The 22,181-nt window shown below is 43.3% G+C and overlaps 1 protein-coding gene across 5 annotated transcripts in view; it reads right to left on the minus strand.

Annotated features, from left to right (window-relative positions):
• Positions 1 to 22,181, minus strand: part of LOC141231989 (3 beta-hydroxysteroid dehydrogenase type 7-like) — a 217,105-nt gene that overhangs the window by 58,897 nt on the left and 136,027 nt on the right. For all 5 annotated transcript variants that reach the window (XM_073667765.1, XM_073667767.1, XM_073667766.1 and 2 more), the window contains 2 exons: positions 18,706 to 18,805; positions 17,141 to 17,303 (listed from right to left, as the gene is read on the minus strand). In XM_073667765.1, coding sequence (XP_073523866.1) covers positions 17,141 to 17,303; positions 18,706 to 18,805 — 263 coding nt within the window. The remainder of the gene's footprint in view (positions 1 to 17,140; positions 17,304 to 18,705; positions 18,806 to 22,181) is intronic.

The raw sequence follows: 22,181 nt of genomic DNA on the forward strand, positions 1-22,181 counted from the left end.
TGCGGCTTTATTTTAGATAATTATAGTAACCTCTATGCGGCTTTACTTTGGATGATTATAGTAACGTCTATGCGGCTTTATTTTGGATAATTATAGTAACCTCTGTGCGGCTTTATTTTGGATAATTATAGTAACCTCTATGTGGCTTTATTTTGGATGATTATAGTAACCTCTATGCGGCTTTATTTTGGATGATTATAGTAGCCTCTATGCTTCTTTAGTTTGGATGATTATAGTAGCCTCTATGCGGCTTTATTATGGATTATTATAGTAGCCTCTATGCGGCTTTATTTTGGATAATTATAGTAACCTCTGTGCGGTTTTATTTTGGATAATTATAGTAACCTCTATGCGGCTTTACTATGGATGATTATAGTAGCCTCTATGCTTCTTTATTTTGGATGATTATAGTAGCCTCTATGCGGCTTTATTTTGGATAATTATAGTAACCTCTATGCGGCTTTATTTTGGATGATTATAGTAGCCTCTATGCGGCTTTATTTTGGATTATTATAGTAGCCTCTATGCGGCTTTATTTTGGATGATTATAGTAGCCTCTATGCGGCTTTATTTTGGATGATTATAGTAGCCTCTATGCTTCTTTATTTTGGATGATTATAGTAGCCTCTATGCAGCTTTATTTTGGATGATTATAGTAGCCTCTATGTGGCTTTATTTTGGATGATTATAGTAGCATCTATGTTGCTTTACTATTGATGATTATAGTAGCCTCTATGCGGCTTTATTTTGGATGATTATAGTAGCTTCTATGCTTCTTTATTTTGGGTGATTATAGTAGCCTCTATGCGGCTTTATTTTGGATGATTATAGTAGCATCTATGTTGCTTTATTATTGATGATTATAGTAGCATCTATGTTGCTTTATTATTGATGATTATAGTAGCCTCTATGCTTCTTTATTTTGGATGATTATAGTTGCATCTATGTTGCTTTATTATTGATGATTATAGTAGCATCTATGTTGCTTTATTATTGATGATTATAGTAGCCTCTATGCGGCTTTATTTTGGATGATTATAGTAGCCTCTATGCGGCTTTATTTTGGATGATTATAGTAACCTCTATGCGGCTTTATTTTGGATGATTATAGTAGCCTCTATGCGGCTTTATTTTGGATGATTATAGTAACCTCTATGCGGCTTTATTTTGGATGATTATAGTAACCTCTATGCGGCTTTATTTTGGATGATTATAGTAGCCTCTATGCTTCTTTATTTTGGATTATTATAGCAGCCTCTATGCGGCTTTATTTTAGATTATTATAGTAACCTCTATGCGGCTTTATTTTGGATGATTATAGTAGCCTCTATGCGGCTTTATTTTGGATTATTATAGTAACCTCTATGCGGCTTTATTTAGGATGATTATAGTAGCCTCTATGCTTCTGTATTTTGGATGATTATAGTAGCCACTATGTGGCTTTATTTTGGATGATTATAGTAGCCTCTATGCTTCTTTATTTTGGATGATTATAGTAGCCTCTATGCTTCTTTATTTTGGATGATTATAGTAGCCTCTATGCGGCTTTATTTTGTATGATTATAGTAGCCTCTATGCGGCTTTATTTTGGATGATTATAGTAGCCTCCATGGTTCTTTATTTTGGATTATTATAGTAGCCTCTATGCTTCTTTATTTTGGATGATTATAGTAGCCTCTATGTTTCTTTATTTTGGATTATTATAGTAGCCTCTATGCTTCTTTATTTTGGATGATTATAGTAGCCTCTATGCGGCTTTTTTTTGGATGATTATAGTAGCCTCTATGCGGCTTTATTTTGGATTATTGCTAGTGTTGAGGCACCCCCGTAGTGTTCGAGTTCGGTTCGGTTCGTCGAACACCCGTGTGTTCGCCGAACTGTTCGTCGAACACCTTCGAACACCGTTAAAACCAATGGCAGGCAAACAAAAACACATAGAAACACATAGAAAACACCTTCAAAGGTGTCCAAAAGCTGACAAACTGCTCAGAAGACACAACTAACACATGGAAAAGTGACAAGTACATATAGTCATGCGAAAAGAAAAGAGGTGGAGGAGTAAAAGGAGGGGGAGACACAGATATAGGCATGTCATGCCCTTCTAAAATCCAAAAAGTGAGAAGCCGACACGGCCAGTCCGCTCCTGCCCGTGCCACCTCCGTGTCGCCGGGTTTGTGCCAGAGCCACGGTGAACCCTGACGACCAGCCCCCCTCTCCCAATACTGGTGCCTGTCCGATGGTGGGTCGAGCGAGCCCCCCTGTGGTGGAGGCAGCTCTAAGCTTTTTAATTGAAATTGTCTCTCTAATTTGAATGAATACACTTTAAATCCATTTTCAAGGATCTATTGGAGGGCAAGTCTCATGCCAGCAGCCGCGTAATTCCAGCTCCAGTAGCGTCCACTAAAGCTGCTGCAGTTAAAAAGCTTTTATAAGGATCGAGCTCGGCTGTCCACCGCAAGGCATCCTACTGCCAGTCCCAGCCCCTATGCCTTGGGATGCCTCCTGATGCTCTTCACTGAGTATCCCGTGGTCACGAAGCATTTCCTTTGAAAAAATTAAGTGTCCAAACTACAGGTGGTGTAGCTTGCTTAACAGCCGGGATAATCCGCTGACTAGCAGACACTGCTACTAGGCACAAAGTATTTCCTGGGCTAGATGCAGTTAAAAATTTGTAATTAGATACTTTCGTTGGATGCTGAGAAAGCATTCCATAGAGTCTCCTGGCACGCCATATATGATTCTCTTAAAAAGCTTGGGGTAGGGGTCTAGGGGACCCTTTTATAGCCAAAATCACGGCCCTGTATCGCAATACGTCACCTAGGCTGAAGATAAATGGAACTGTAGCACCCTGAGGGCTCGGTTGCTACAGAGGTATTGCACCTCACCCAGAGGTGTGATATCTCACTCTCAGGTAAGGATGGAGTGTGGATCAGGACCCGACACCTGCATGCATTACACCACATTGCCGTGGGGCAGGGCGACCAATATGCCCCTGAGATGGGCACGACAGTCCCTGTCCCTGGCTGGAGTGGGGGGAGGGAACACTGAGGAAGGGGAACCCTGTAGTGCAGGAGCAGGGAGGAAGCAGTTCCTGGGTGCATTGAGAAGGGAGTATAAAAGGTGGGCACCATCTTAGTTCAGTGCAGAGAAGTCTGAGCAGAAGTGACAGGGAGCAGGGGCTCAGCATGAGCTCTGCTCCGGAGGCGGGCCCAGTAACAGAGGCCCAGGCCTGGAAGAGGGAGAAGGAAGGAAGAGGAGCGGAGAAGGCTCCAGTAACGAGGAACGAAGGGATCCCAGGGGTGCGGACGGGCGAGTCGCCACCGCACGCCCGAATCCACCTGCGTGGAGGGGTCAGGCCAAAGGGGGAGACCGGTCCCCGAAACTAGTGGAGGCAGGAAACGACCATCAGCTAGAAACTGGAGGCTGTGACATTTTATGTGGCGCAGCCCCTCGCTACACCCGCTAGGAAGGCACCACATTGGGTCAGGGAAACTGGCGCCAAGTTTACCAAGAGGAGGCCCGAGGCAGCCGGACAGAAGGGTTGGTAAGAAAGGCCAGACAAAGGACACACAAAGGGGGTCCTGTGAATCGCTCCAAAGTTATCTGGGAGTTGTCTGAGCCCCTCACCTGGTGAGCACAGTATGACGTGGGCAGCCGTTACCTGCAGACGTGGTCTGGATAATAAGAACTGTGAGTAAAGGCCCTGGACTGCATCACTGACTCCGTGTCGTTACTGCTGCTGCCCTGCACCATCACCCCCATCCTCCGCATACACTGCCCTGAGGCTATACTCCTCCCGTGGGGAGTTATGCTACGCTCTGCTGCACCCACAACACCAGCCTCAGCGGTCTGCCCTGCAGCAGCGGTTCACTCTGACCGCAATCCACGGGTGGCGTAGTCGGACATTTAAACATCAAAACCACATAAATAGTTCCGCCACTGGTTTGACCGCCCTGAGCCACGGAACCGGGTCGCCGCCACGGAGACTACAACCACCAGCATCCACCAAAAAGGGTCCGGCTCCAGGTGTCCCAAGGCCCAGGGGGTGCATCAGAACATTTTCATCACCTTTCACAATCACCAATGGGACAAGGCAGAGATGTCCTCTGTCCCCTCTCTTATACATCCTAGTGACGGAGCACCTGCTCTCATCAATTCGCCATAACCCCAATATTAGGTGGATTGAGGTGGGAGGCACCGAGTACAAGTGCTCTCTATTTGCTGATGATGTCCTAGTATATATCACTCAGTAACATATATCCATCCATGCTGTTATGGCTGAAATAGATCACTTTGTTACATGGTCAAATTTTAAAATCAATGCAGCGAAGTCTGAGGCCCTTGATGTCTCCCTCCCCAAATCCATACAGGATTCCATCCAGTCCAACTTTCCCTTTGCCTGGCCCTCACAGGGTATCAACTACTTAGGAATTCCTATTTATAGAGACCTCTCCCATCTATGTTATCTTAATTTTGGGCCCTTTATTGAACAACTCCATACAGACCACGGTTGGCAAGTTAGAACTGTAAGATTCACTACGTGAACCACTGGTGTTTTGTGGAAAAGCACATGTACACTGTGTTCCAAATTATTATGCAAAAAGTGTTTAGGAGTGATAAGGGAAGAATTTGTTTGTTTGTCAGTTAAACTCATTGATGGTGATGTGTGTCAGGGCTCTTTATATCACTGTAAGCAATTGCAGACACCTGTGCTAATTAGTTTGGCAGGTGTGTCCAATGAAAGGCAAGACTACTTAAGAAGGCTGTCCCACATTATTAAGCAGCCTACATTTTCTGCCAAAATGGGAAAGAAAAAGGATGTGTCGGCTGCTGAGAAGCAACAAATTGTGGAGTGTTTAGGTCAAGGCATGACTACAATCAACATTGTGCGATGATCAGGATGAAGTGTCTTGGCAATCAAGAAGTATGTAGCTGATTCACAGTACACACGTGTGCGTGCTGATAAGGGCAAATTGAGGACTCTTTCCTACAGGCAATTACGTCAGGTTAAAAGAGCAGCGGCAAAAAAGCCTTGTCATAGCAGCAGACAAGTTTTTGAAGCTGCTGGTGCCTCCAACGTCCCCCGAACAACAAGATGCAGGGTCCTTCAGAGGTTTGCAGCTGTGCATACGCCATCCTGTCGACCTCCTCTATCCACTTCACACAAGCAGAAACGGCTCCAGTGGGCCAAACATTACATGAAGACTGATTTCAAAACTGTTTTGTTCACGGATGAGTGCCGTGCAACGCTCGATGGTCTTGATGGAGTGGAGGATGGCTGGTTGATGGACACCCCACGCAAACACGGCTACAGCGCCAACAAGGAGGAGGTGGAGTAATGTTTTGGGCTGGAATCATGGGGAGAGAGATTTTCGGCCCCTTTAGGATACCTGAAGGGGTAAAGATGAACTCCATAATGTATGTGGAGTTTCTCAAACAGCACTTCCTGCCATGGTTCAAGAAGAAGAGCCGTGTATTCCACAGCAAGATCATTTTTATGCATGATAATGCACCATCTCATGCTGCACATAAAACATCTGCATCTCTGGCTGATATGGGCATAAAAGGGGACAAACTTATGGTGTGACCCCCATGCTCCCTTGACCTCTACCCCATTCAGAACCTCTGGAGCTTCATCAAAAGGAGTGTCTATGATGGCGGGAGGCAGTTCACATCTAAGCAACAGCTCTGGGAGGGTATTCTGTCCTCATGCAAAACAATTGAAGCAGAAACCATCCAAAACCTGAGAAATTCAATGGACGAGAGAGTTCAGAAGCTCCTTTCGAACAAGGGGTCCTATGTGAAAATGTAACATCACCTAGAATAAAGTTTTGAGTTGAAAACTGTTTGATTTCAGTTTCTAATAACCTGCTAATGCTTATAATTTCAAAAATGACAATTTTTTTGGTCTTTATTAAAATGAAAAGGTTGATCGAAAAGTTTGGGGGATCTAAGAGTGTGGCAACCCAGTAGTCAGGATTACTTCGAATTCTGACAATATGAGGGTCATGTTGCAGGTAGTGCAGCAAGAAGGCACTTATGTGTCTTGCGCATCTCGGAGCCCCAAAATTATTTTCCGGGCTAGATGCAGCTAAAAATTATTATTAATTTTAAATCTGGTGGAGCTTAGTATAGATGGCCTAATAGAATCAGTGCTGCACACTGCTACAAAGCCCAAATTATTTTTCAGCCAAGGTACAGATAAACATGATTAGTCATTTTAAATCTGGTGGAGCTTAGTATAGATGGCCTAATAGAATCAGTACTGCACACTGCTACAAAGCCCAAATTATTTTCCAGCCAAGATACAGATAAACATGATTAGTAATTTTAAATCTGGTGGAGCTTATTATAGATGGCCTAATAGAATCAGTGCTGCACACTGCTACAAAGCCCAAATTATTTTCCAGCCAAGATACAGATAAACATGATTAGTAATTTGAAAGCTTAAAACGGTTGGTGAGGTGATTTTAACCAATCATCAAGCTTTTACTCTCCCCAGGATGACACAGGGGTAGAAAAGTCGTTTCGGATCCATGATTTGTTCATCTTTATGAACGTGAGTCTGTCTACATTATCAGTGGAGAGCCGCGTGCGCTTATCTGTCAGCACAGCACCAGCAGCGCTGAACACACGTTCAGACAGAACGCTGGCTGCGGGGCATGACAAGATCTCCAAGGCGTAAGTGGCTAGCTCCGGCCATTTATCCAGATTGGAAGCCCAAAAAGAGCAAGGGTTCAGTGACACAGTCATGGCTTCAATGTTTACTTAGAGATACTCCTGTACCATCGTCTCTAGGCGTTGACTATGTGTCAGACTTCTTGTCTCCTGTGGCCTTGCAAAGGATGGGCTAAAAAAGTGGTGAAATGATTCCGCAAAATTGATGTTACCAGCAGATACTGTGGTTCTGTTACGGTTTGAGTGCTGAACACTTGACGGTCCCACGGTTGGCAAGTTGGAACTGTGAGATTCATTACGTGCACCACTGGTGTTTTGTGGAAAAGCACATGTAAGATTCTGCAACAGTCTCTGCTGATACTCCTGCATGCGTGCATCCCTTTCTATGGCAGGAATAATTTCTGCAAATTTACTTATGTACCGGGGATCTAACAGTGTGGCAACCCAGTAGTCAGGATTATTTCTAATTCTCACAATTCGAGGGTCATGTTGCAGGTAGTGCAGCAAGAAGGCACTCATGTGTGTTGCACATCCAGGAGCACCAAGACCCTGTTGTGTTGGTGGCAAGGTAACAATCATGCTTCCTTCCTCTGTCCTCTCCCCCCAACCTCGCACAACAGAAATGTGATCAAGGTCTCCCTCATCTGATGAGTCTTCCATCAGTTCGTCCTCCACTTCTTCCTGGGCTCCTGCACCTTCCTCACTAGTTTGGCTGCTACCATGCGCCCTGGTAAAACCATCTCCTCCACCCTCACATGCCTGCCGCCTTGGTGCTGCCGACCGTCTGGACCTTGCAGATGTTAGCCCTTCCGCATACAACTCCTCCTCCTCTACTTCCTTCACCTCCTCTTGTGCCACCACCTGACTCTGAATTCTGTTTAACATGTGCTCCAGCATGTAAATCACTGGAATAGTCATGCTGATAATGGTATCGTCAGCACTAAACATCTTCGTCGCCATTTCAAAACTGTGCAGAAGGGTGCATAGGTCCCTGATCTGAGACCACTCCTCCAGCGTGATTTGCCCCACCTCTGGATCTCGTTGGCCTAGGCTATACATCAGAACGTATTGCACCAGGGCTTGTCGGTGCTGCCACAGTCACTGCAACATGTGCAGAGTTGAATTCCACCGGGTAGGCACATCGCATTTTAGCCGGTGAAGTGGCAGGCCCAACGACTTCTGTAGAGATGTAAGTCGCTGAGCTGCGGGATGCGAACGGCGGAAGTGTGCACACAGCGACCGTGCCCTCTGCAGAAGGCCATCTAGTCCGGGATAGTGGGCTAAAAATTGCTGGACAACCAGGTTCAACACGTGAGCCATACAAGGCACGTGTGTGACATTGCCCCGGCGAAGGGCCGCCCCCAGGTTTGCAGCATTGTCACACACGGCCTTCCCTGGTTTCAGGTCCAGTGGAGACAACCATTCATGAAATTGGTTCTCCAGAGCTGACCACAACTCCTCAGTTGTGTGACTCACATTTCCCAGACATTTCAAAGTAAAAACCGCCTGATGACGTTGAGCCCTACTGCCAGCATAGTAAGGAGGTGTGCAGGATCCCTTCTGCGCAGTTAGAAAGCTTGTGGCATGACCAGACAGGCTTTGGGTGCAGGTGGAGGACCGAGAGGAGGTTGAGGAGGCAGAAGCAGTGGAGGAACTTTGAGATAAAGAGGATTGACGCACAACTCGTGGGGACGGCAAGACTTGGACAGCAGCCCCTTGACCTGCTGTCACCATAGTTACCCAGTGCCCAGTCAGCGACATGTAACGCCCCTGTCCATGCCTACTCGTCCAAGTGTCTGTGGTGAAATGCACCCTGTCACACACAGAGTTTCTCAAAGAAGCGGTGATGTTGTGTGCGACATGCTGGTGGAGCGCAGGCACACCTTTCTTTGAGAAGTAGTGCCGACTGGGCATCTGGTACTGGGGCACTGCGACGGACATAAGGTCTCGAAAATCCTCTGTGTCCACCAGGCGGAAAGGCAGCATTTCTGTAGCCAAGAGCTTGCAGATGGTGAAATTCAACCTCTTAGTTTTCTCATGGCTAGGAGGAAATGGTCTTTTACTTGTCCACATCTGAGGGACCGAGGGCTGGCTATTGTGCTTAGACGGGGTTGATAAGGGTGTCCACGGCAAACTGCCAGTCTGTGAGGAAGATGCAGGCGGACATGTTAGGTTGCCTTGATCCAAAGGTGGTGCTATCGATGTCGGACAGCACTCAACACCAGCTGGTGTTACCACCTCCAAAGAAAATGATGACCTGCCAATCACGCTGGCTGTTGCGGGTAAAGAGGTGGCAGGTCTGCGCCCCAAAACAGGTGTGACTGCTGTCCCCCCAGTCACAGAGGATGAAGAGGCCACGGATGCACAAGATATGGCAGACGGTGGTTGGCCCGGCTGGCTAGGCTGCATTGTAGCACAGTGAGCTTCCCACTGCAACTTATGCTTCATGTCCATGTGCCGGTTCATGCATGAAGTACTCAAACTATGTATTTTTTGACCTCTACTTAGCTTTTGCTGACAAATGTTACAGATAACACGAGTTGGGTCATCTTTATCGATCTGAAAAACTGCCCAGGCTATGCAAGGCTCAGCACCCATGCGACCTGAAGAGCCACCACGACTTGTGGTGATAGGCAGAGTAGTGTTTGAGGATGCAGTTGTTGATGTGCTTCCAGTACTAGTCTCTGTCCAGGAAGGCGCAACCTGATCTCGTCGTCACTAGCATCCTCCTCCACCTCCTCTGCTGACCTCATCTCTTGGCTGACTGTGGGCTGACAGTAAGTGGGATCTCCAACCTCATCATCATCACCCTGTGCGTTATCACACCCGTCGTCCTCAGAGCCAACCTGTTCCTGCCCTGACAAAAAACTAAAGTTGTCGCTCCAATCAGGTATTTGAGTCTCATCATCGTCTTCCTCATTGTCTCCACCAACAGGAGTTACAGTTTGGGAATGAGGGTCTACATTATGGTCAGAACCTTCTGCGTCTGGTCCTGGATCCGACTCATAAAGATTCTGGGCATCAGTGCAGATCATTTCCTCGTCTGGATTCACAGAAGCGCTGGAGTCGACCTCTGATTCCCAGGCTATAGTATGAGTAAACAGCTCTGCAGACTCAACCATCTGTTCTACCTCATACTCAGACGGGCAGCTGGAGATTTGGGAGCTGTGAGGAAGCAAGTGCGATTGGGGTGACACCTTTGAGGACTGGAGTATTTGTGATGTTGAAGTTGATGTGGAGGAGAGCCCACTTAAAGGAACACTTGATATCCGTTGAAGCACCTGCTGTTTTTGTGCCTCATCTGGAATTTGTAGCGATTGGCGTGGCCGTAAGAAAGGGATCTTATCACATTGTCCGCTAAAAGAAGTAGACATTTTAGTTTGGCTGGAAGATGGTCTTTCTTCTGCAGATGTTACTGTTGCTTTAACACCTACCCCACGGACACAACCTTTTTTCCCCTTCCCAACACGCCTATTCCCCTTTCCACCAGCAGCAGGCCTTTTTCCACTCATTTTGGTGGTTAACTAATTCACAACTCTGGAGTTGTTTGCACAAAAAAACAATGGATGGGAACTGAGCAGAGCTGAGTGGCCAAACTGTGGTATTAGGCCAAAACTATTGGCTGGGTTAGATGCAGAAAAACATTATATTCAATTTGCAACCTGATGGAGGTCAGTATAGATGGACTAATAGAACAAGTCCCACACACAGCTAGAAGCCCAAATATTTTTTCAGAGGTAGATGCAGAAAAAATATATATTCAGTTTGCAACCTGATGGAGGTCAGTATAGATGGACTAATAGAGAAAGTCCCACACACTGCTAGAAGGCCAAATATTTTTTCAGAGCTAGATGCAGACAAAAAATTATTTTTAATTTGCAACCTGATGGAGGTCAGTATAGATGGACTAATAGAGAAAGTCCCACACACTGCTAGAAGGCCAAATATTTTTTCAGAGCTAGATGCAGATAAAAATTATTTTTAATTGGCAACCTGATGGAGGTCAGTATAGATGGACTAATAGAGAAAGTCCCACACACTGCTAGAAGGCCAAATATTTTTTCAGAGCTAGATGCAGAAAAAAATTATATTCAGTTTGCAATCTGATGGAGGTCAGTATAGATGGACTAATAGAACAAGTCCCACACACAGCTAGAAGCCCAAATATTTTTTCAGAGGTAGATGCAGAAAAAAAATATATTCAGTTTGCAACCTGATGGAGGTCAGTATAGATGGACTAATAGAGAAAGTCCCACACACTGCTAGAAGAAGGCCAAATATTTTTTCAGAGCTAGATGCAGACAAAAAATTATTTTTAATTTGCAACCTGATGGAGGTCAGTATAGATGGACTAATAGAGAAAGTCCCACACACTGCTAGAAGGCCAAATATTTTTTCAGAGCTCGATGCAGAAAAAAATTATATTCAGTTTGCAACCTGATGGAGGTCAGTATAGATGGACTAATAGAACAAGTCCCACACACAGCTAGAAGCCCAAATATTTTTTCAGAGGTAGATGCAGATAAAAATTATTTTTAATTTGCAACCTGATGGAGGTCAGTATAGATGGACTAATAGAACAAGTCCCACACACTGCTAGAAGCCCAAATATTTTTTCAGAGCTAGATGCAGAAAAAAATTATATTCAATTTGCAACCTGATGGAGGTCAGTATAGATGGACTAATAGAACAAGTCCCACACACTGCTAGAAGGCCAAATATTTTTTCAGAGCTAGATGCAGACAATAAATTATTTTTAATTTGCAACCTGATGGAGGTCAGTATAGATGGACTAATAGAGAAAGTCCCACACACTGCTAGAAGGCCAAATATTTTTTCAGAGCTAGATGCAGATAAAAATTATTTTTAATTTGCAACCTGATGGAGGTCAGTATAGATGGACTAATAGAGAAAGTCCCACACACTGCTAGAATGCCAAATATTTTTTCAGAGCTAGATGCAGAAAAAAATTATATTCAGTTTGCAACCTGATGGAGGTCAGTATAGATGGACTAATAGAACAAGTCCCACACACAGCTAGAAGCCCAAATATTTTTTCAGAGGTAGATGCAGAAAAAAAATATATTCAGTTTGCAACCTGATGGAGGTCAGTATAGATGGACTAATAGAGAAAGTCCCACACACTGCTAGAAGAAGGCCAAATATTTTTTCAGAGCTAGATGCAGACAAAAAATTATTTTTAATTTGCAACCTGATGGAGGTCAGTATAGATGGACTAATAGAGAAAGTCCCACACACTGCTAGAAGGCCAAATATTTTTTCAGAGCTCGATGCAGAAAAAAATTATATTCAGTTTGCAACCTGATGGAGGTCAGTATAGATGGACTAATAGAACAAGTCCCACACACAGCTAGAAGCCCAAATATTTTTTCAGAGGTAGATGCAGATAAAAATTATTTTTAATTTGCAACCTGATGGAGGTCAGTATAGATGGACTAATAGAACAAGTCCCACACACTGCTAGAAGCCCAAATATTTTTTCAGAGCTAGATGCAGAAAAAAAATATATTCAATTTGCAACCTGATGGAGGTCAGTATAGATGGACTAATAGAGAAAGTCCCACACACTGCTAGAAGGCCAAATATTTTTTTCAGAGCTAGATGCAGACAAAAAATTATTTTGAATTTGCAACCTGATGGAGGTCAGTATAGGTGGACTAATAGAACAAGTCCCACACACTGCTAGAAGGCCAAATATTTTTTCAGAGCTAGATGCAGAAAAAAATTATATTCAGTTTGCAACCTGATGGAGGTCAGTATAGATGGACTAATAGAACAAGTCCCACACACAGCTAGAAGCCCAAATATTTTTTCAGAGCTAGACGCAGAAAAAAATTATATTCAGTTTGCAACCTGATGGAGGTCAGTATAGGTGGACTAATAGAACAAGTCCCACACACAGCTAGAAGCCCAAATATTTTTTCAGAGGTAGATGCAGATAAAAATTATTTTTAATTTGCAACCTGATGGAGGTCAGTATAGATGGACTAATAGAGAAAGTCCCACACACTGCTAGAAGGCCAAATATTTTTTCAGAGCTAGATGCAGACAAAAAATTATTTTGAATTTGCACCGTGATGGAGGTCAGTATAGATGGACTAATAGAACAAGTCCCACACACTGCTAGAAGCCCAAATATTTTTTCAGAGCTAGATGCAGAAAAAAATTATATTCAATTTGCAACCTGTTGGAGGTCAGTATAGATGGACTAATAGAATGATGCTATGCCCAAAAGATTTTACTTCACTAGGTGCAGTAAAAAAATTGATATTCTATACACAGGTGGTATATCTTGCAACACAGATAGGCTACTCCACTGACTAACACACTCTGCAATAGGCCAAAAAGGATTAGCTTTGCTAGATTCAGCCAAATGCTGTGAAAAATACTTGCACAGCACTGGCACAGACCTGCCTGGCAAAAACTGATAGGAACTGATGTAACCTAGTCCTGAAAAGGACTGCAATTACAATTAGTCTTTACTCCCACAACCTATCTATTTAAGAGCACAGACCTGCCTGATAAAAGTCATAGGAAATGCTGTAACCTAGTCCTTAAAAGGACAGCAATCACAACTATTCCCTACTCCCAAGCTATATGTAGATTTGTGCGAAAATTGGCTTGAAATTAACAAGGCATAGCGCACACAGCAACAGCGGTGCCGTCTAACACGCAGCTGCAGCAGTGAGAAAATGGTGGCGACGGGGAAAATGGCTTGGTCTTATAGGGCAAGGACATGTGACATACACTGCCAATGACACATGCCCTTGCTTGTGTGAAAAAAAGCACTTCGCTCCGTGTGTGCGCTGCTGATAGGCTGACAGATTGCACCTCCCCAATGTAAATGCGGGAAAGAGAAAAAAAAAATGGAGATCTTCATTATTCCTGCAGAGATCCATCCCCTGCCCCTCCCCCCACCCCGCTGTACACTCAAACTGCGTATTAACATTAATTTTCATCATTACTGAGAAAAAATCCAGTTATGATTTTGGTGCACGAACAGTTATCGAACATAACCTCGAACAGCCGAATTTTTCTCAAATCGTTCGTGTTCGCCGAACGGCTCGAACACCGCCCAAAACAGCTCGAATTTGAGATTGGCAAACAGTTCGAGTAGAACAACGCTCATCTCTAATTATTACAGTAACCTCTATGCAGCTTTAGTTTGGAGTACTTTCGTGCCTTGGAGTGACATTGCTGTGCACCTGGCAGGTGAGCTGAGCAATGTCTTTTCCTTCCTTCATAGAGACTACTACATGTCTATAGACATGTACCAACACAATAATATTAAATGCTTGAAATTAATTGGATTTATTGACGCTGATTGACCCACATAGATTAACTATTTTTTATTATGGAATTGCAGTCTCAAATTAGAGTAACATTTCTGCTATTTAACCCCCTAAATGACATCAGCATTGATCTTAAGATACCGATATATTGGCATGTCAGCCTTTTGTGGATTTCATTTCATCCATTTCAGCTGAGTATCTGTAAGTGACACATTACTGGAATCAGGGTCTCTGCGTCTATATCATCCTGATTTCAGATAAGGTAGCAAAACCCTGGACAGATTACTGATAAAACATATGCTTTCCCTCAATTGATCGTCACCATGGGGTGCTGCTGCTTTTGCTCACCCTTCTTATATCACTGCCACCTTCTTAAGTGGATGTGCTGGGACCAGGAAACATGGATAAGGCCACGGCTCCACTATCAGTATTTGGTCAGTATTTGATCAGTATTTTTTCTCAGGAGTGGGAGTCAAAACCAGGTGAGGTACAATCAGAGAAAAGGTATAATAGAAACAAGTCACCAATTCTGCATTTATCACCCACTCCTGGTTTTGGCTCCTCTCCTGAGAAAAAATACTGACCAAATAGTGATAGTGGGGCTATGGCCTAAGAGTAAAGATCTGAGCTAGTTTGACTAGTGCCAAATTGTGATGGCTAGAAGTCCGGGTCAGAGCATCTCCAAAACGGCAGGTCTTGTGGGATGTTGCTAGTATGCAGTAGTTAATACCTACTAAAAGTTCTCAAAGCAGGACAAAAAGTGAACTAGTGTAAGGGTCATTGGCGACCAAGGATAATTGATGTGCAAAAATGAAGGCTAGGTCCGACTGATGCAATTCCACAGAAACTACTGTAGCACTAATTGCTGAAGAAGTTAATTTTGGCCACAATAGAGAGGTGACAGAATTGACCATACTTTGCTTCTTTTTGTTTATGGGGCCAGAGTACCGATGCTGACCCATGCTCAGTGCAGAATGCACCTACAGTGGCCCATGGGGCAATGGAAGAAGATAGCCTGTGTGATAAATCATGTTTTTCTCTACATCAGGGTTCCCCAACTCCAGTCCTCAAGGCCCACCGACAGGTCATATTTTCAGGATTTCCTTAATATTGCTCAGGTGATAATTACGTCACCTGCACAGGCAATAATTCCATCACCTGTGTAATAGTAAGGAAATCCTCAAAACATGATTTGTTGGTGGGCCTTGAGGACTGGAGTTGGGGAACCCTGCTCTACATCATGTGGATCACCAGTAGGTTGCTTTACTGGGAAAGAAATGGCACCACGGTGCATTATGGGAAGAAGACAAGCTATCGAAGGCATTGTGGTGCTGAGATTCTTGTGTCCTAACAATCACCTTCCCCCTTAGCAGCAACACTGTCCCCTTTCCCACCCCTCATGCACTGGCAACAACAATGTCGCCTTTCACACTCCTTCCCCACTAGCTGCAGCATTAGCTTCTTCACTGGGAGCAGCATTGAATTATTCCCTTCCGCAAGAAGGTGGCCATGGCATGGACACTTTCCTACCACTTTCCCATTGGCAGCAGCACTGTGTGCCTTCCCTCCACTGACAGAAGCATTGTCCCCTTTTCTAACCCTACCTTAGTCAAAACACATTTGGAGATATTTATGAAGCTATTTACACCAGTTTCCTGGCAGAATAAAATTCAGAGCTTTCTGTGTAAAACATATGCAACAAAATTTGAGGCTTTTTTTCTGCTACAAAACCAGCTCAAATGGCTTGATAAATTGCCCCTTTATGTTTTTACAAGCTTTTGATAAACCCTTGTACATTTTATCAAGCATGCAGTAACATTTTGGATTTCTTGGGGGTCAAAGGGGTAACGTTTCTCCTGGCTGGCATGTCAGAGTGAGGAGACTTATTAGCCATGCATGCTCCTCTCGGAAATTAAACACTGTGTCTGCAAATTGAGATTCTCGTTTGGCTTTTATCCAGAGTCATGTGGCAAGGCTCGATAAAGAGTCAAGATTGACTTTTAAGATCGCTGCTTCCAATAGGTGGCGCTAGAGTTCTAGTCCTCTTCCTCTCAGAAAATACAATTTGCAGATTTAATTTCCCAGAGGATTATGCACGACTTATAAGTCTCCTCACTCTGAAATCCCAGGCTTGGCTTGTCACTCTCCACAAGGAGAAACATTACCTCTTTGACCCCAGTCCAGAGCCTCTCACCTATCCAAATCAGATCTCATCCTTTGCATTGATGAGAGGCAACAACCCACAATGCTGTGTCTGCAAATTGAGATTCTGGTTCTGGCTTTTATCCTAAGTCATATTGCAAGGCTCGTTAGAGTCAATATTGACTTTTAGGATTGCTACTTCCAATAGGTGCTACTAGTGTTCTAGTCATCTTCCTCTCTGAAGAGACAATTTGGATTTTTTAGGGAAAACAAAAGAACCATCAAAAAATCTGTAAACAAAAATAGTTACATTTTAAAAATCAGGAAACGTAGTAAGAGAACATGTCCAGATATTCAAAAATGGCAGTCATTTATATTTAGACTGTTAATACAAAGCCACGGTCATGGTTTCCAATCCAGGACTGCCTGAAGCAGATTGGTGAGCCTGTTTCAGCATGCATAATAAAGAAATACTGGAACAAAAATGGTTGGAATGGTAGAATTGATAGTGAAAGGCCATTGCTGCACTAATGCCATAAATCAACCACTTACAAGAGACCATACGCCACTTAACAAAGCTTGGAGCGATGAGACTAAAATGGATTTTTATCATCACAACTATAGATGTTTTATTGTAATAGGAGTCAACCGGACCTATAGAGAGAAGCACACTACTCTTACTGTGAAGCACGGAAGTGGATCTCTCGTGTTTTTAGGGTATGTGAGATAAAGCAATGTTGGGTGATAAAAAAAATATTGATGACAAGATGAATGCATTGTCTTATTAAAAAATATTTGCATTCATCAGCCAGAAAGTTGTGAATGGGACACATGGACTTTCCAACATGGCAATGAATCAAGTTGATCATTCATTGAGACTAACGCCTCAGGTATCTGACTTTTTTCAGAGGAAAACATGTCAATGCCATCTCTCTTATTAAGCGGTCTTTACTCTCAGCTCTATTGTGGCCAGGAACAAGTCCCGTCCACTTTATGATTTGTCTTACCAACATATGTTAAGCTTTGTTCTGTATGATCAGGTTCAAGGTAGTCCATGCGATTAGAATTTGATTTTGCAGATAGGTAACTTTCCATTAAATTTTGTGTCTTTTCACCATAGATGTTACTTGGCCGAATTACACATGTGGTTAGTTTATTTCCATTTCTAGTCTGTAAAGAAATAAAAAAAGTAAACTATTAAATTGCTGACTTTAAATATTAGATGTAACTAACGTGTGTACAGTACATTAGGAAAAACGCAAACAACCTCATCTAAGTCCTCAAACCTCATGTACAGCGCCTTGATATGGCTCATGGGGCTCCTATAAAGGTTCAAGATTCTGCTTGCAATTCAGTGGCTTCAGGTGATGTCACGTTGACAGAGCAGCAGCTTCTCTTCTACTCTGCTCAGTTGATGGGGCGTGTCATGCTGATTGACAGATGGCTTGCATAACTGTTGGAAGTTAGCTGTCAATCAGCATGATGTCGGCAGTCACGCCCCGTCGACAGAAGAGGAAGAGATGCTCTATTGATGTTAAGCAGCAGAATCACTGGCAGGAACGGTCTGTGACCGCTCTGTGCTGACGCCGGACAACTACCTGCCTGTAAGTTCTTAACCCCATAATAAAAAGAATAAAACAGTCCCGGATAACCCCTTTAATGAGTTTTCCCACAAAGTACATTTGTCACCAGAGATGAGCTAAATATATATTTAAGTGGAATTGAATTCTGCTTGAATTTTATAAAAATCCGCATTTGCCAAAATGCTAATTTTTTTCTAATTTGCTTCCGTCTGGATTCAGCAAAATGGCAGCCAAAGACCTTCATTTTGCTGAACCATAAAGGGCCATCGAAAGATTAAAAATAAAAAAATACTTACACTCACCTTACTGCTCATTTCTCCGGCTCTTCTGCTCCTCACTGTCACGTGTCTGGACCTCAACGAATCTTCTTATCACCACTTTGGGCACTAGATCCCTCTTCACGCTAGGCTAGAAATTTCAACTCTAATGAGACCCACGATCTGTCGCAGCACATGTCGTAAAGTCATGATGTTGTAACCTTACGCACACTTGCGCAGAACCTTCTCAAGTTTAATCAGAGCTGGAAATCTCTACCTAGCATGACAGAGGTTCGGTGATTCCATACTCGTGGTGGGGATAAGAAGATGAGGCGAGGACCAGACATGTGACGGTGAGGAGCGAAGCGGCTGGAGAGGTAAGTGGTAAGGTGACCATAAGTGTTTTTTTTTACATCTTTCGTTTATTATGCTCTGAGTTCTCAAGAAACCCCAGAGCATAATAAGGCATATTCAATATGCAAAGAACAGGCAAATTCAAATTTTGCATGATCTGCTCATCTCTATTTATCACCTATATACAGGATCCAAGTCCCAGTTATTCGACACTTCACGACCACAGTGAGATGAAGTTCTAATGGAGTGCGGGTCACATGGAAACTGCAGATCAATGTACTAGTGGTCCTGTAGACATGTGATAAATGTCCTCTGTGAATCTATTGTAAAAGCCAAAAATAACAGTCAAGCATATATATAATATTTGCATTGCATTACTTTCTGTCCATTAGCCAGCAGGATTAGTTTTTCAGCTCGAGCCTTGGTTTTTCCATATGAAAGTAAGGGTTCACCAGGGTAAAATGTGTCTTCTGTTATTCTTAAAATAAAACATGGATACATGGGTTATGAAAAACAAAACATTACAATTAGCGATTAGAGAAGTTTTGGAGACTGAGTCTTATGCCATGGCCCCACTATCAGTATTTGATCAGTGTTTGGTCAGTATTTTTTCTCAGGAGTGGGAGCCAAAACCAGGTGAGGAACAATCAGAGAAAAGGTATAATAGAAACTAGTCACCAATTCTGCATTTATCACCCACTCCTGGTTTTGGCTCCCACTCCTGAGAAAAAATACTGACCGAATACTGAGCAAATACTGATAGTGGGGCCGTGGTGATAAAGGGAACCTGTCACCAGGTTAGTCCCATATGGAGACCCGGCGCATGTGCACTGTAGTAATTTGCTCTGCCCTGGTGTAATGGAGAGCTAGACACAGCAGGAGCTTTCTCACACTTCTGTGTCAATGCGTTCCGGCTAGCTTGCTCAGCGTTCGCATCATGCCACCACTCAACAAACCATCCGGATGTTGCAGTGTTGGAGTTCTTCGTGGGACAGCATCACATAGGGATTATCTTTGGACAGGTGAGGAATATGGTGGTTTATTATTCTTTATTTTACATTAATAAATGGGTAAAGGAGAGTGGGGAGTGTTTATTTCAAATAAAAGAGCCTGTCTTTATTTCAATTACAGTACTTTACTCTGTCTCTGTCTTTATTAGATTTCACTATGGGGTTAGTAATGGGGGTACAGTTGTGCTCAAAAGTTTACATACCCCGGCAGAATTTTTCCTCCAGTTCCTGTAAATTCCTGGGCTGTCTTGCATGAACTGCGCACTTGAGATCTCCCCAGAGTGGCTCAATGATATTGAGGTCAGGAGACCTTCACTTTGTTCTGCTGTAGCCAATGACAGGTCGATTTGGCCTTATGTTTTGGATTGTTGTCATGTTGGAACGTCCAAGTACGTCCCATGCGCAGCTTCCGGGCCCATGAGTGCAAATTTGCCTCCAGTATTTGCTGATAACGTGCTGCATTCATCTTTCCTTCAACTGTTACCAAGTTTCCTGTGCCTTTGTAGCTCACACATCCCCAAAACATCAGCGATCCACCTCCGTGCTTTACTGTAGGAATGGTGTTCCTTTCATCATAGACCTTGTTGACGTCGCTCCAAATGTAACGTTTATGGTTGTGGCCAAAAAGTTAAATTTTGGTGTCATCACTCCAAATTACCTTGTACCAGAAGTTTTGAGGCTTGTCTCTGTTCTGTTTGGCGTATTGTAGGCTAGATACTTTGCGGCATTTGCACAGTAATGGCTTTTTTCTGGCGACTCGACCATGCAGCCCATTTTTCTTCAAGTGCCTGCTTATTGTGCATCTTGAAACAGTTACACCGCTAGTTTTCAGAGAGTCCTGAATTTTAGCTGATGTTATTTGTTGGTTTTTCGTTGAATCCAGAACAATTTTCCTGGCAGTTGTGGTGGAAATTTTTGTTGGTCTACCTGACCGTGGTTTGTTTTTTCACAGAGCCCCTGATTTTCCATTTGCTAATTACAGTTTGAACGCTGCTGACTGACATTATCAATTCCTTGGATATTTTTTTGTATCCCTTTCCTGTGTTATACAGTTCAACTACCTTTTCCCTTAGATCCGTTAACAATTCTTTTGCTTTCCCCATGACTCACAATCCAGATACGTCAGTGGCAGGATGAAAGATGCAAGAGTCTGTCTGGATCCCAGAAACTCACTCAGCTTTTATGCACACACACTGATTACAAGCAAACAGGTCACAGGTGAGGATGTTACCTTTAGTAGCCATTCAAACCCATTTGCGTCAAATTCTGTGCATGTTATCAGGCCAAAATCACCAGGGTATGTGAACTTTTGATCAAGGTCATTTGGATGTTTTTGGTTGTCATTAAGATTTAAAAAGAGAAAACACAGTAGTTTGACAATAAATGGCTTCACCCAACCAATAACCATGAGTGGAGAAAAAGCTTTTTTGCTATCATTCATATTCTCTGAAACAAGGCCAAGATGGAAAAATTCTGCCGGGGTATGTAAACTTTTGAGCACAACTGTATCTTATAGACGCCTCTCCATTACTAACCTCTGGGCTTGATGTCAGCTGACAACACACAGCTGACATTAACCCCAATACTATTACCCCACTTGCCACCACACCAGGGCAAGTGGGAAGAGGGGGGGGCTAAGCGCCATAATTGGCGCCTCTAATGGATGCGCCATTTCTGGGGTGGCTGAGAGCTGATGTTCTTAGTCTGGGAGGAAGCTAATATCCATGGCCCCTTCCTAGGCTATTAATATCAGCCTGCAGCAGTCTGCCTAGCCTTTGCTGATTATTAAAAATAGGGGGACTGCACGTCATTTTTTGGGGGGGTCACGTCTTCTTAATAACCAGTAAAGGCTTAGTAGACAGCTGATATTAATAGCCTGGGAATCTCTGTGTTTATTGCCCCATTCCCAGACTATAAACATCAGACCCTAGCTGTTGGCTTTCCCTCAGCTGGTTAAGAATAATATGGGGGACCTCACACCATTTATTTCTTTTATTCAATCTATCTCTTGTATTCTGATGGTTCACGCTGTGAATTCCTATGAGATGGATGCTCTTAAAATTAACAATTTAATTTTTCAAAATGTTATATTTCCAATATTTTACATGATATTCACAGAAGCACTGTGAGGCATGTTTACATTATTCCTACAAAACTACTGCCTTTTTAAAGCACAGACCAATGAACAAATCCCCAAATCTTTTTTTTTCTAAACCAGTTTTCTGTATTTGACTCTTACTAGAAATTGTTCATTTACTAGACCTAAGTCCATAGTCATAATATTCATCCTTTGCAGGGCACTAAACAGCACAGCTGGCCAGAATGTGAGACAATACAAGGGAGTATGCAATAAAAACAGGATTCATAGTTTGGAGGGTGGGGTGTTTGTAGTATGGGCCCCTACCATTAAATAAATATTTGGGAACCCTTTCGAGTCAGAATGCCAGCCAACATTATTGGGAAAACCTGTGTTTGGGTCCAGTAATTTTTTTTCAAAGAGTTGTTCATTCTTTCGCCCTAAATTGTTATTGTATATTGTAATTAAAAATGACCGCCTGAGTCATAGCCTCTTATCAGTAACGTAGCTATCACTTTAGGCCTGCAGGTCCCAGGTGCAGCGTCATGATGATGATCTTATCGCTTTGTGACTCTGACATCCTGTGTGTGCCCTGGCGCGATGATATCACCATGCCAGTCAGCCCCCACCTTACCACTGTCTGCCAGTGGACTCGACAAGGTTAAGTGAGTATATATTTATTTTTTATTTTAATATTGTGTGAGGGCTATCATATAGTGTGGGGGCTATTATAGGTGCCCTCATACAGAGTTGGAGGCTACTAAAGG

The sequence above is a fragment of the Phyllobates terribilis genome, unplaced genomic scaffold (genome assembly GCF_046119375.1).
Source record: "Phyllobates terribilis strain yellow unplaced genomic scaffold, ASM4611937v1 Scaffold_2__4_contigs__length_985480577, whole genome shotgun sequence".
NCBI classification, from domain to species: Eukaryota; Metazoa; Chordata; class Amphibia; order Anura; family Dendrobatidae; genus Phyllobates; species Phyllobates terribilis.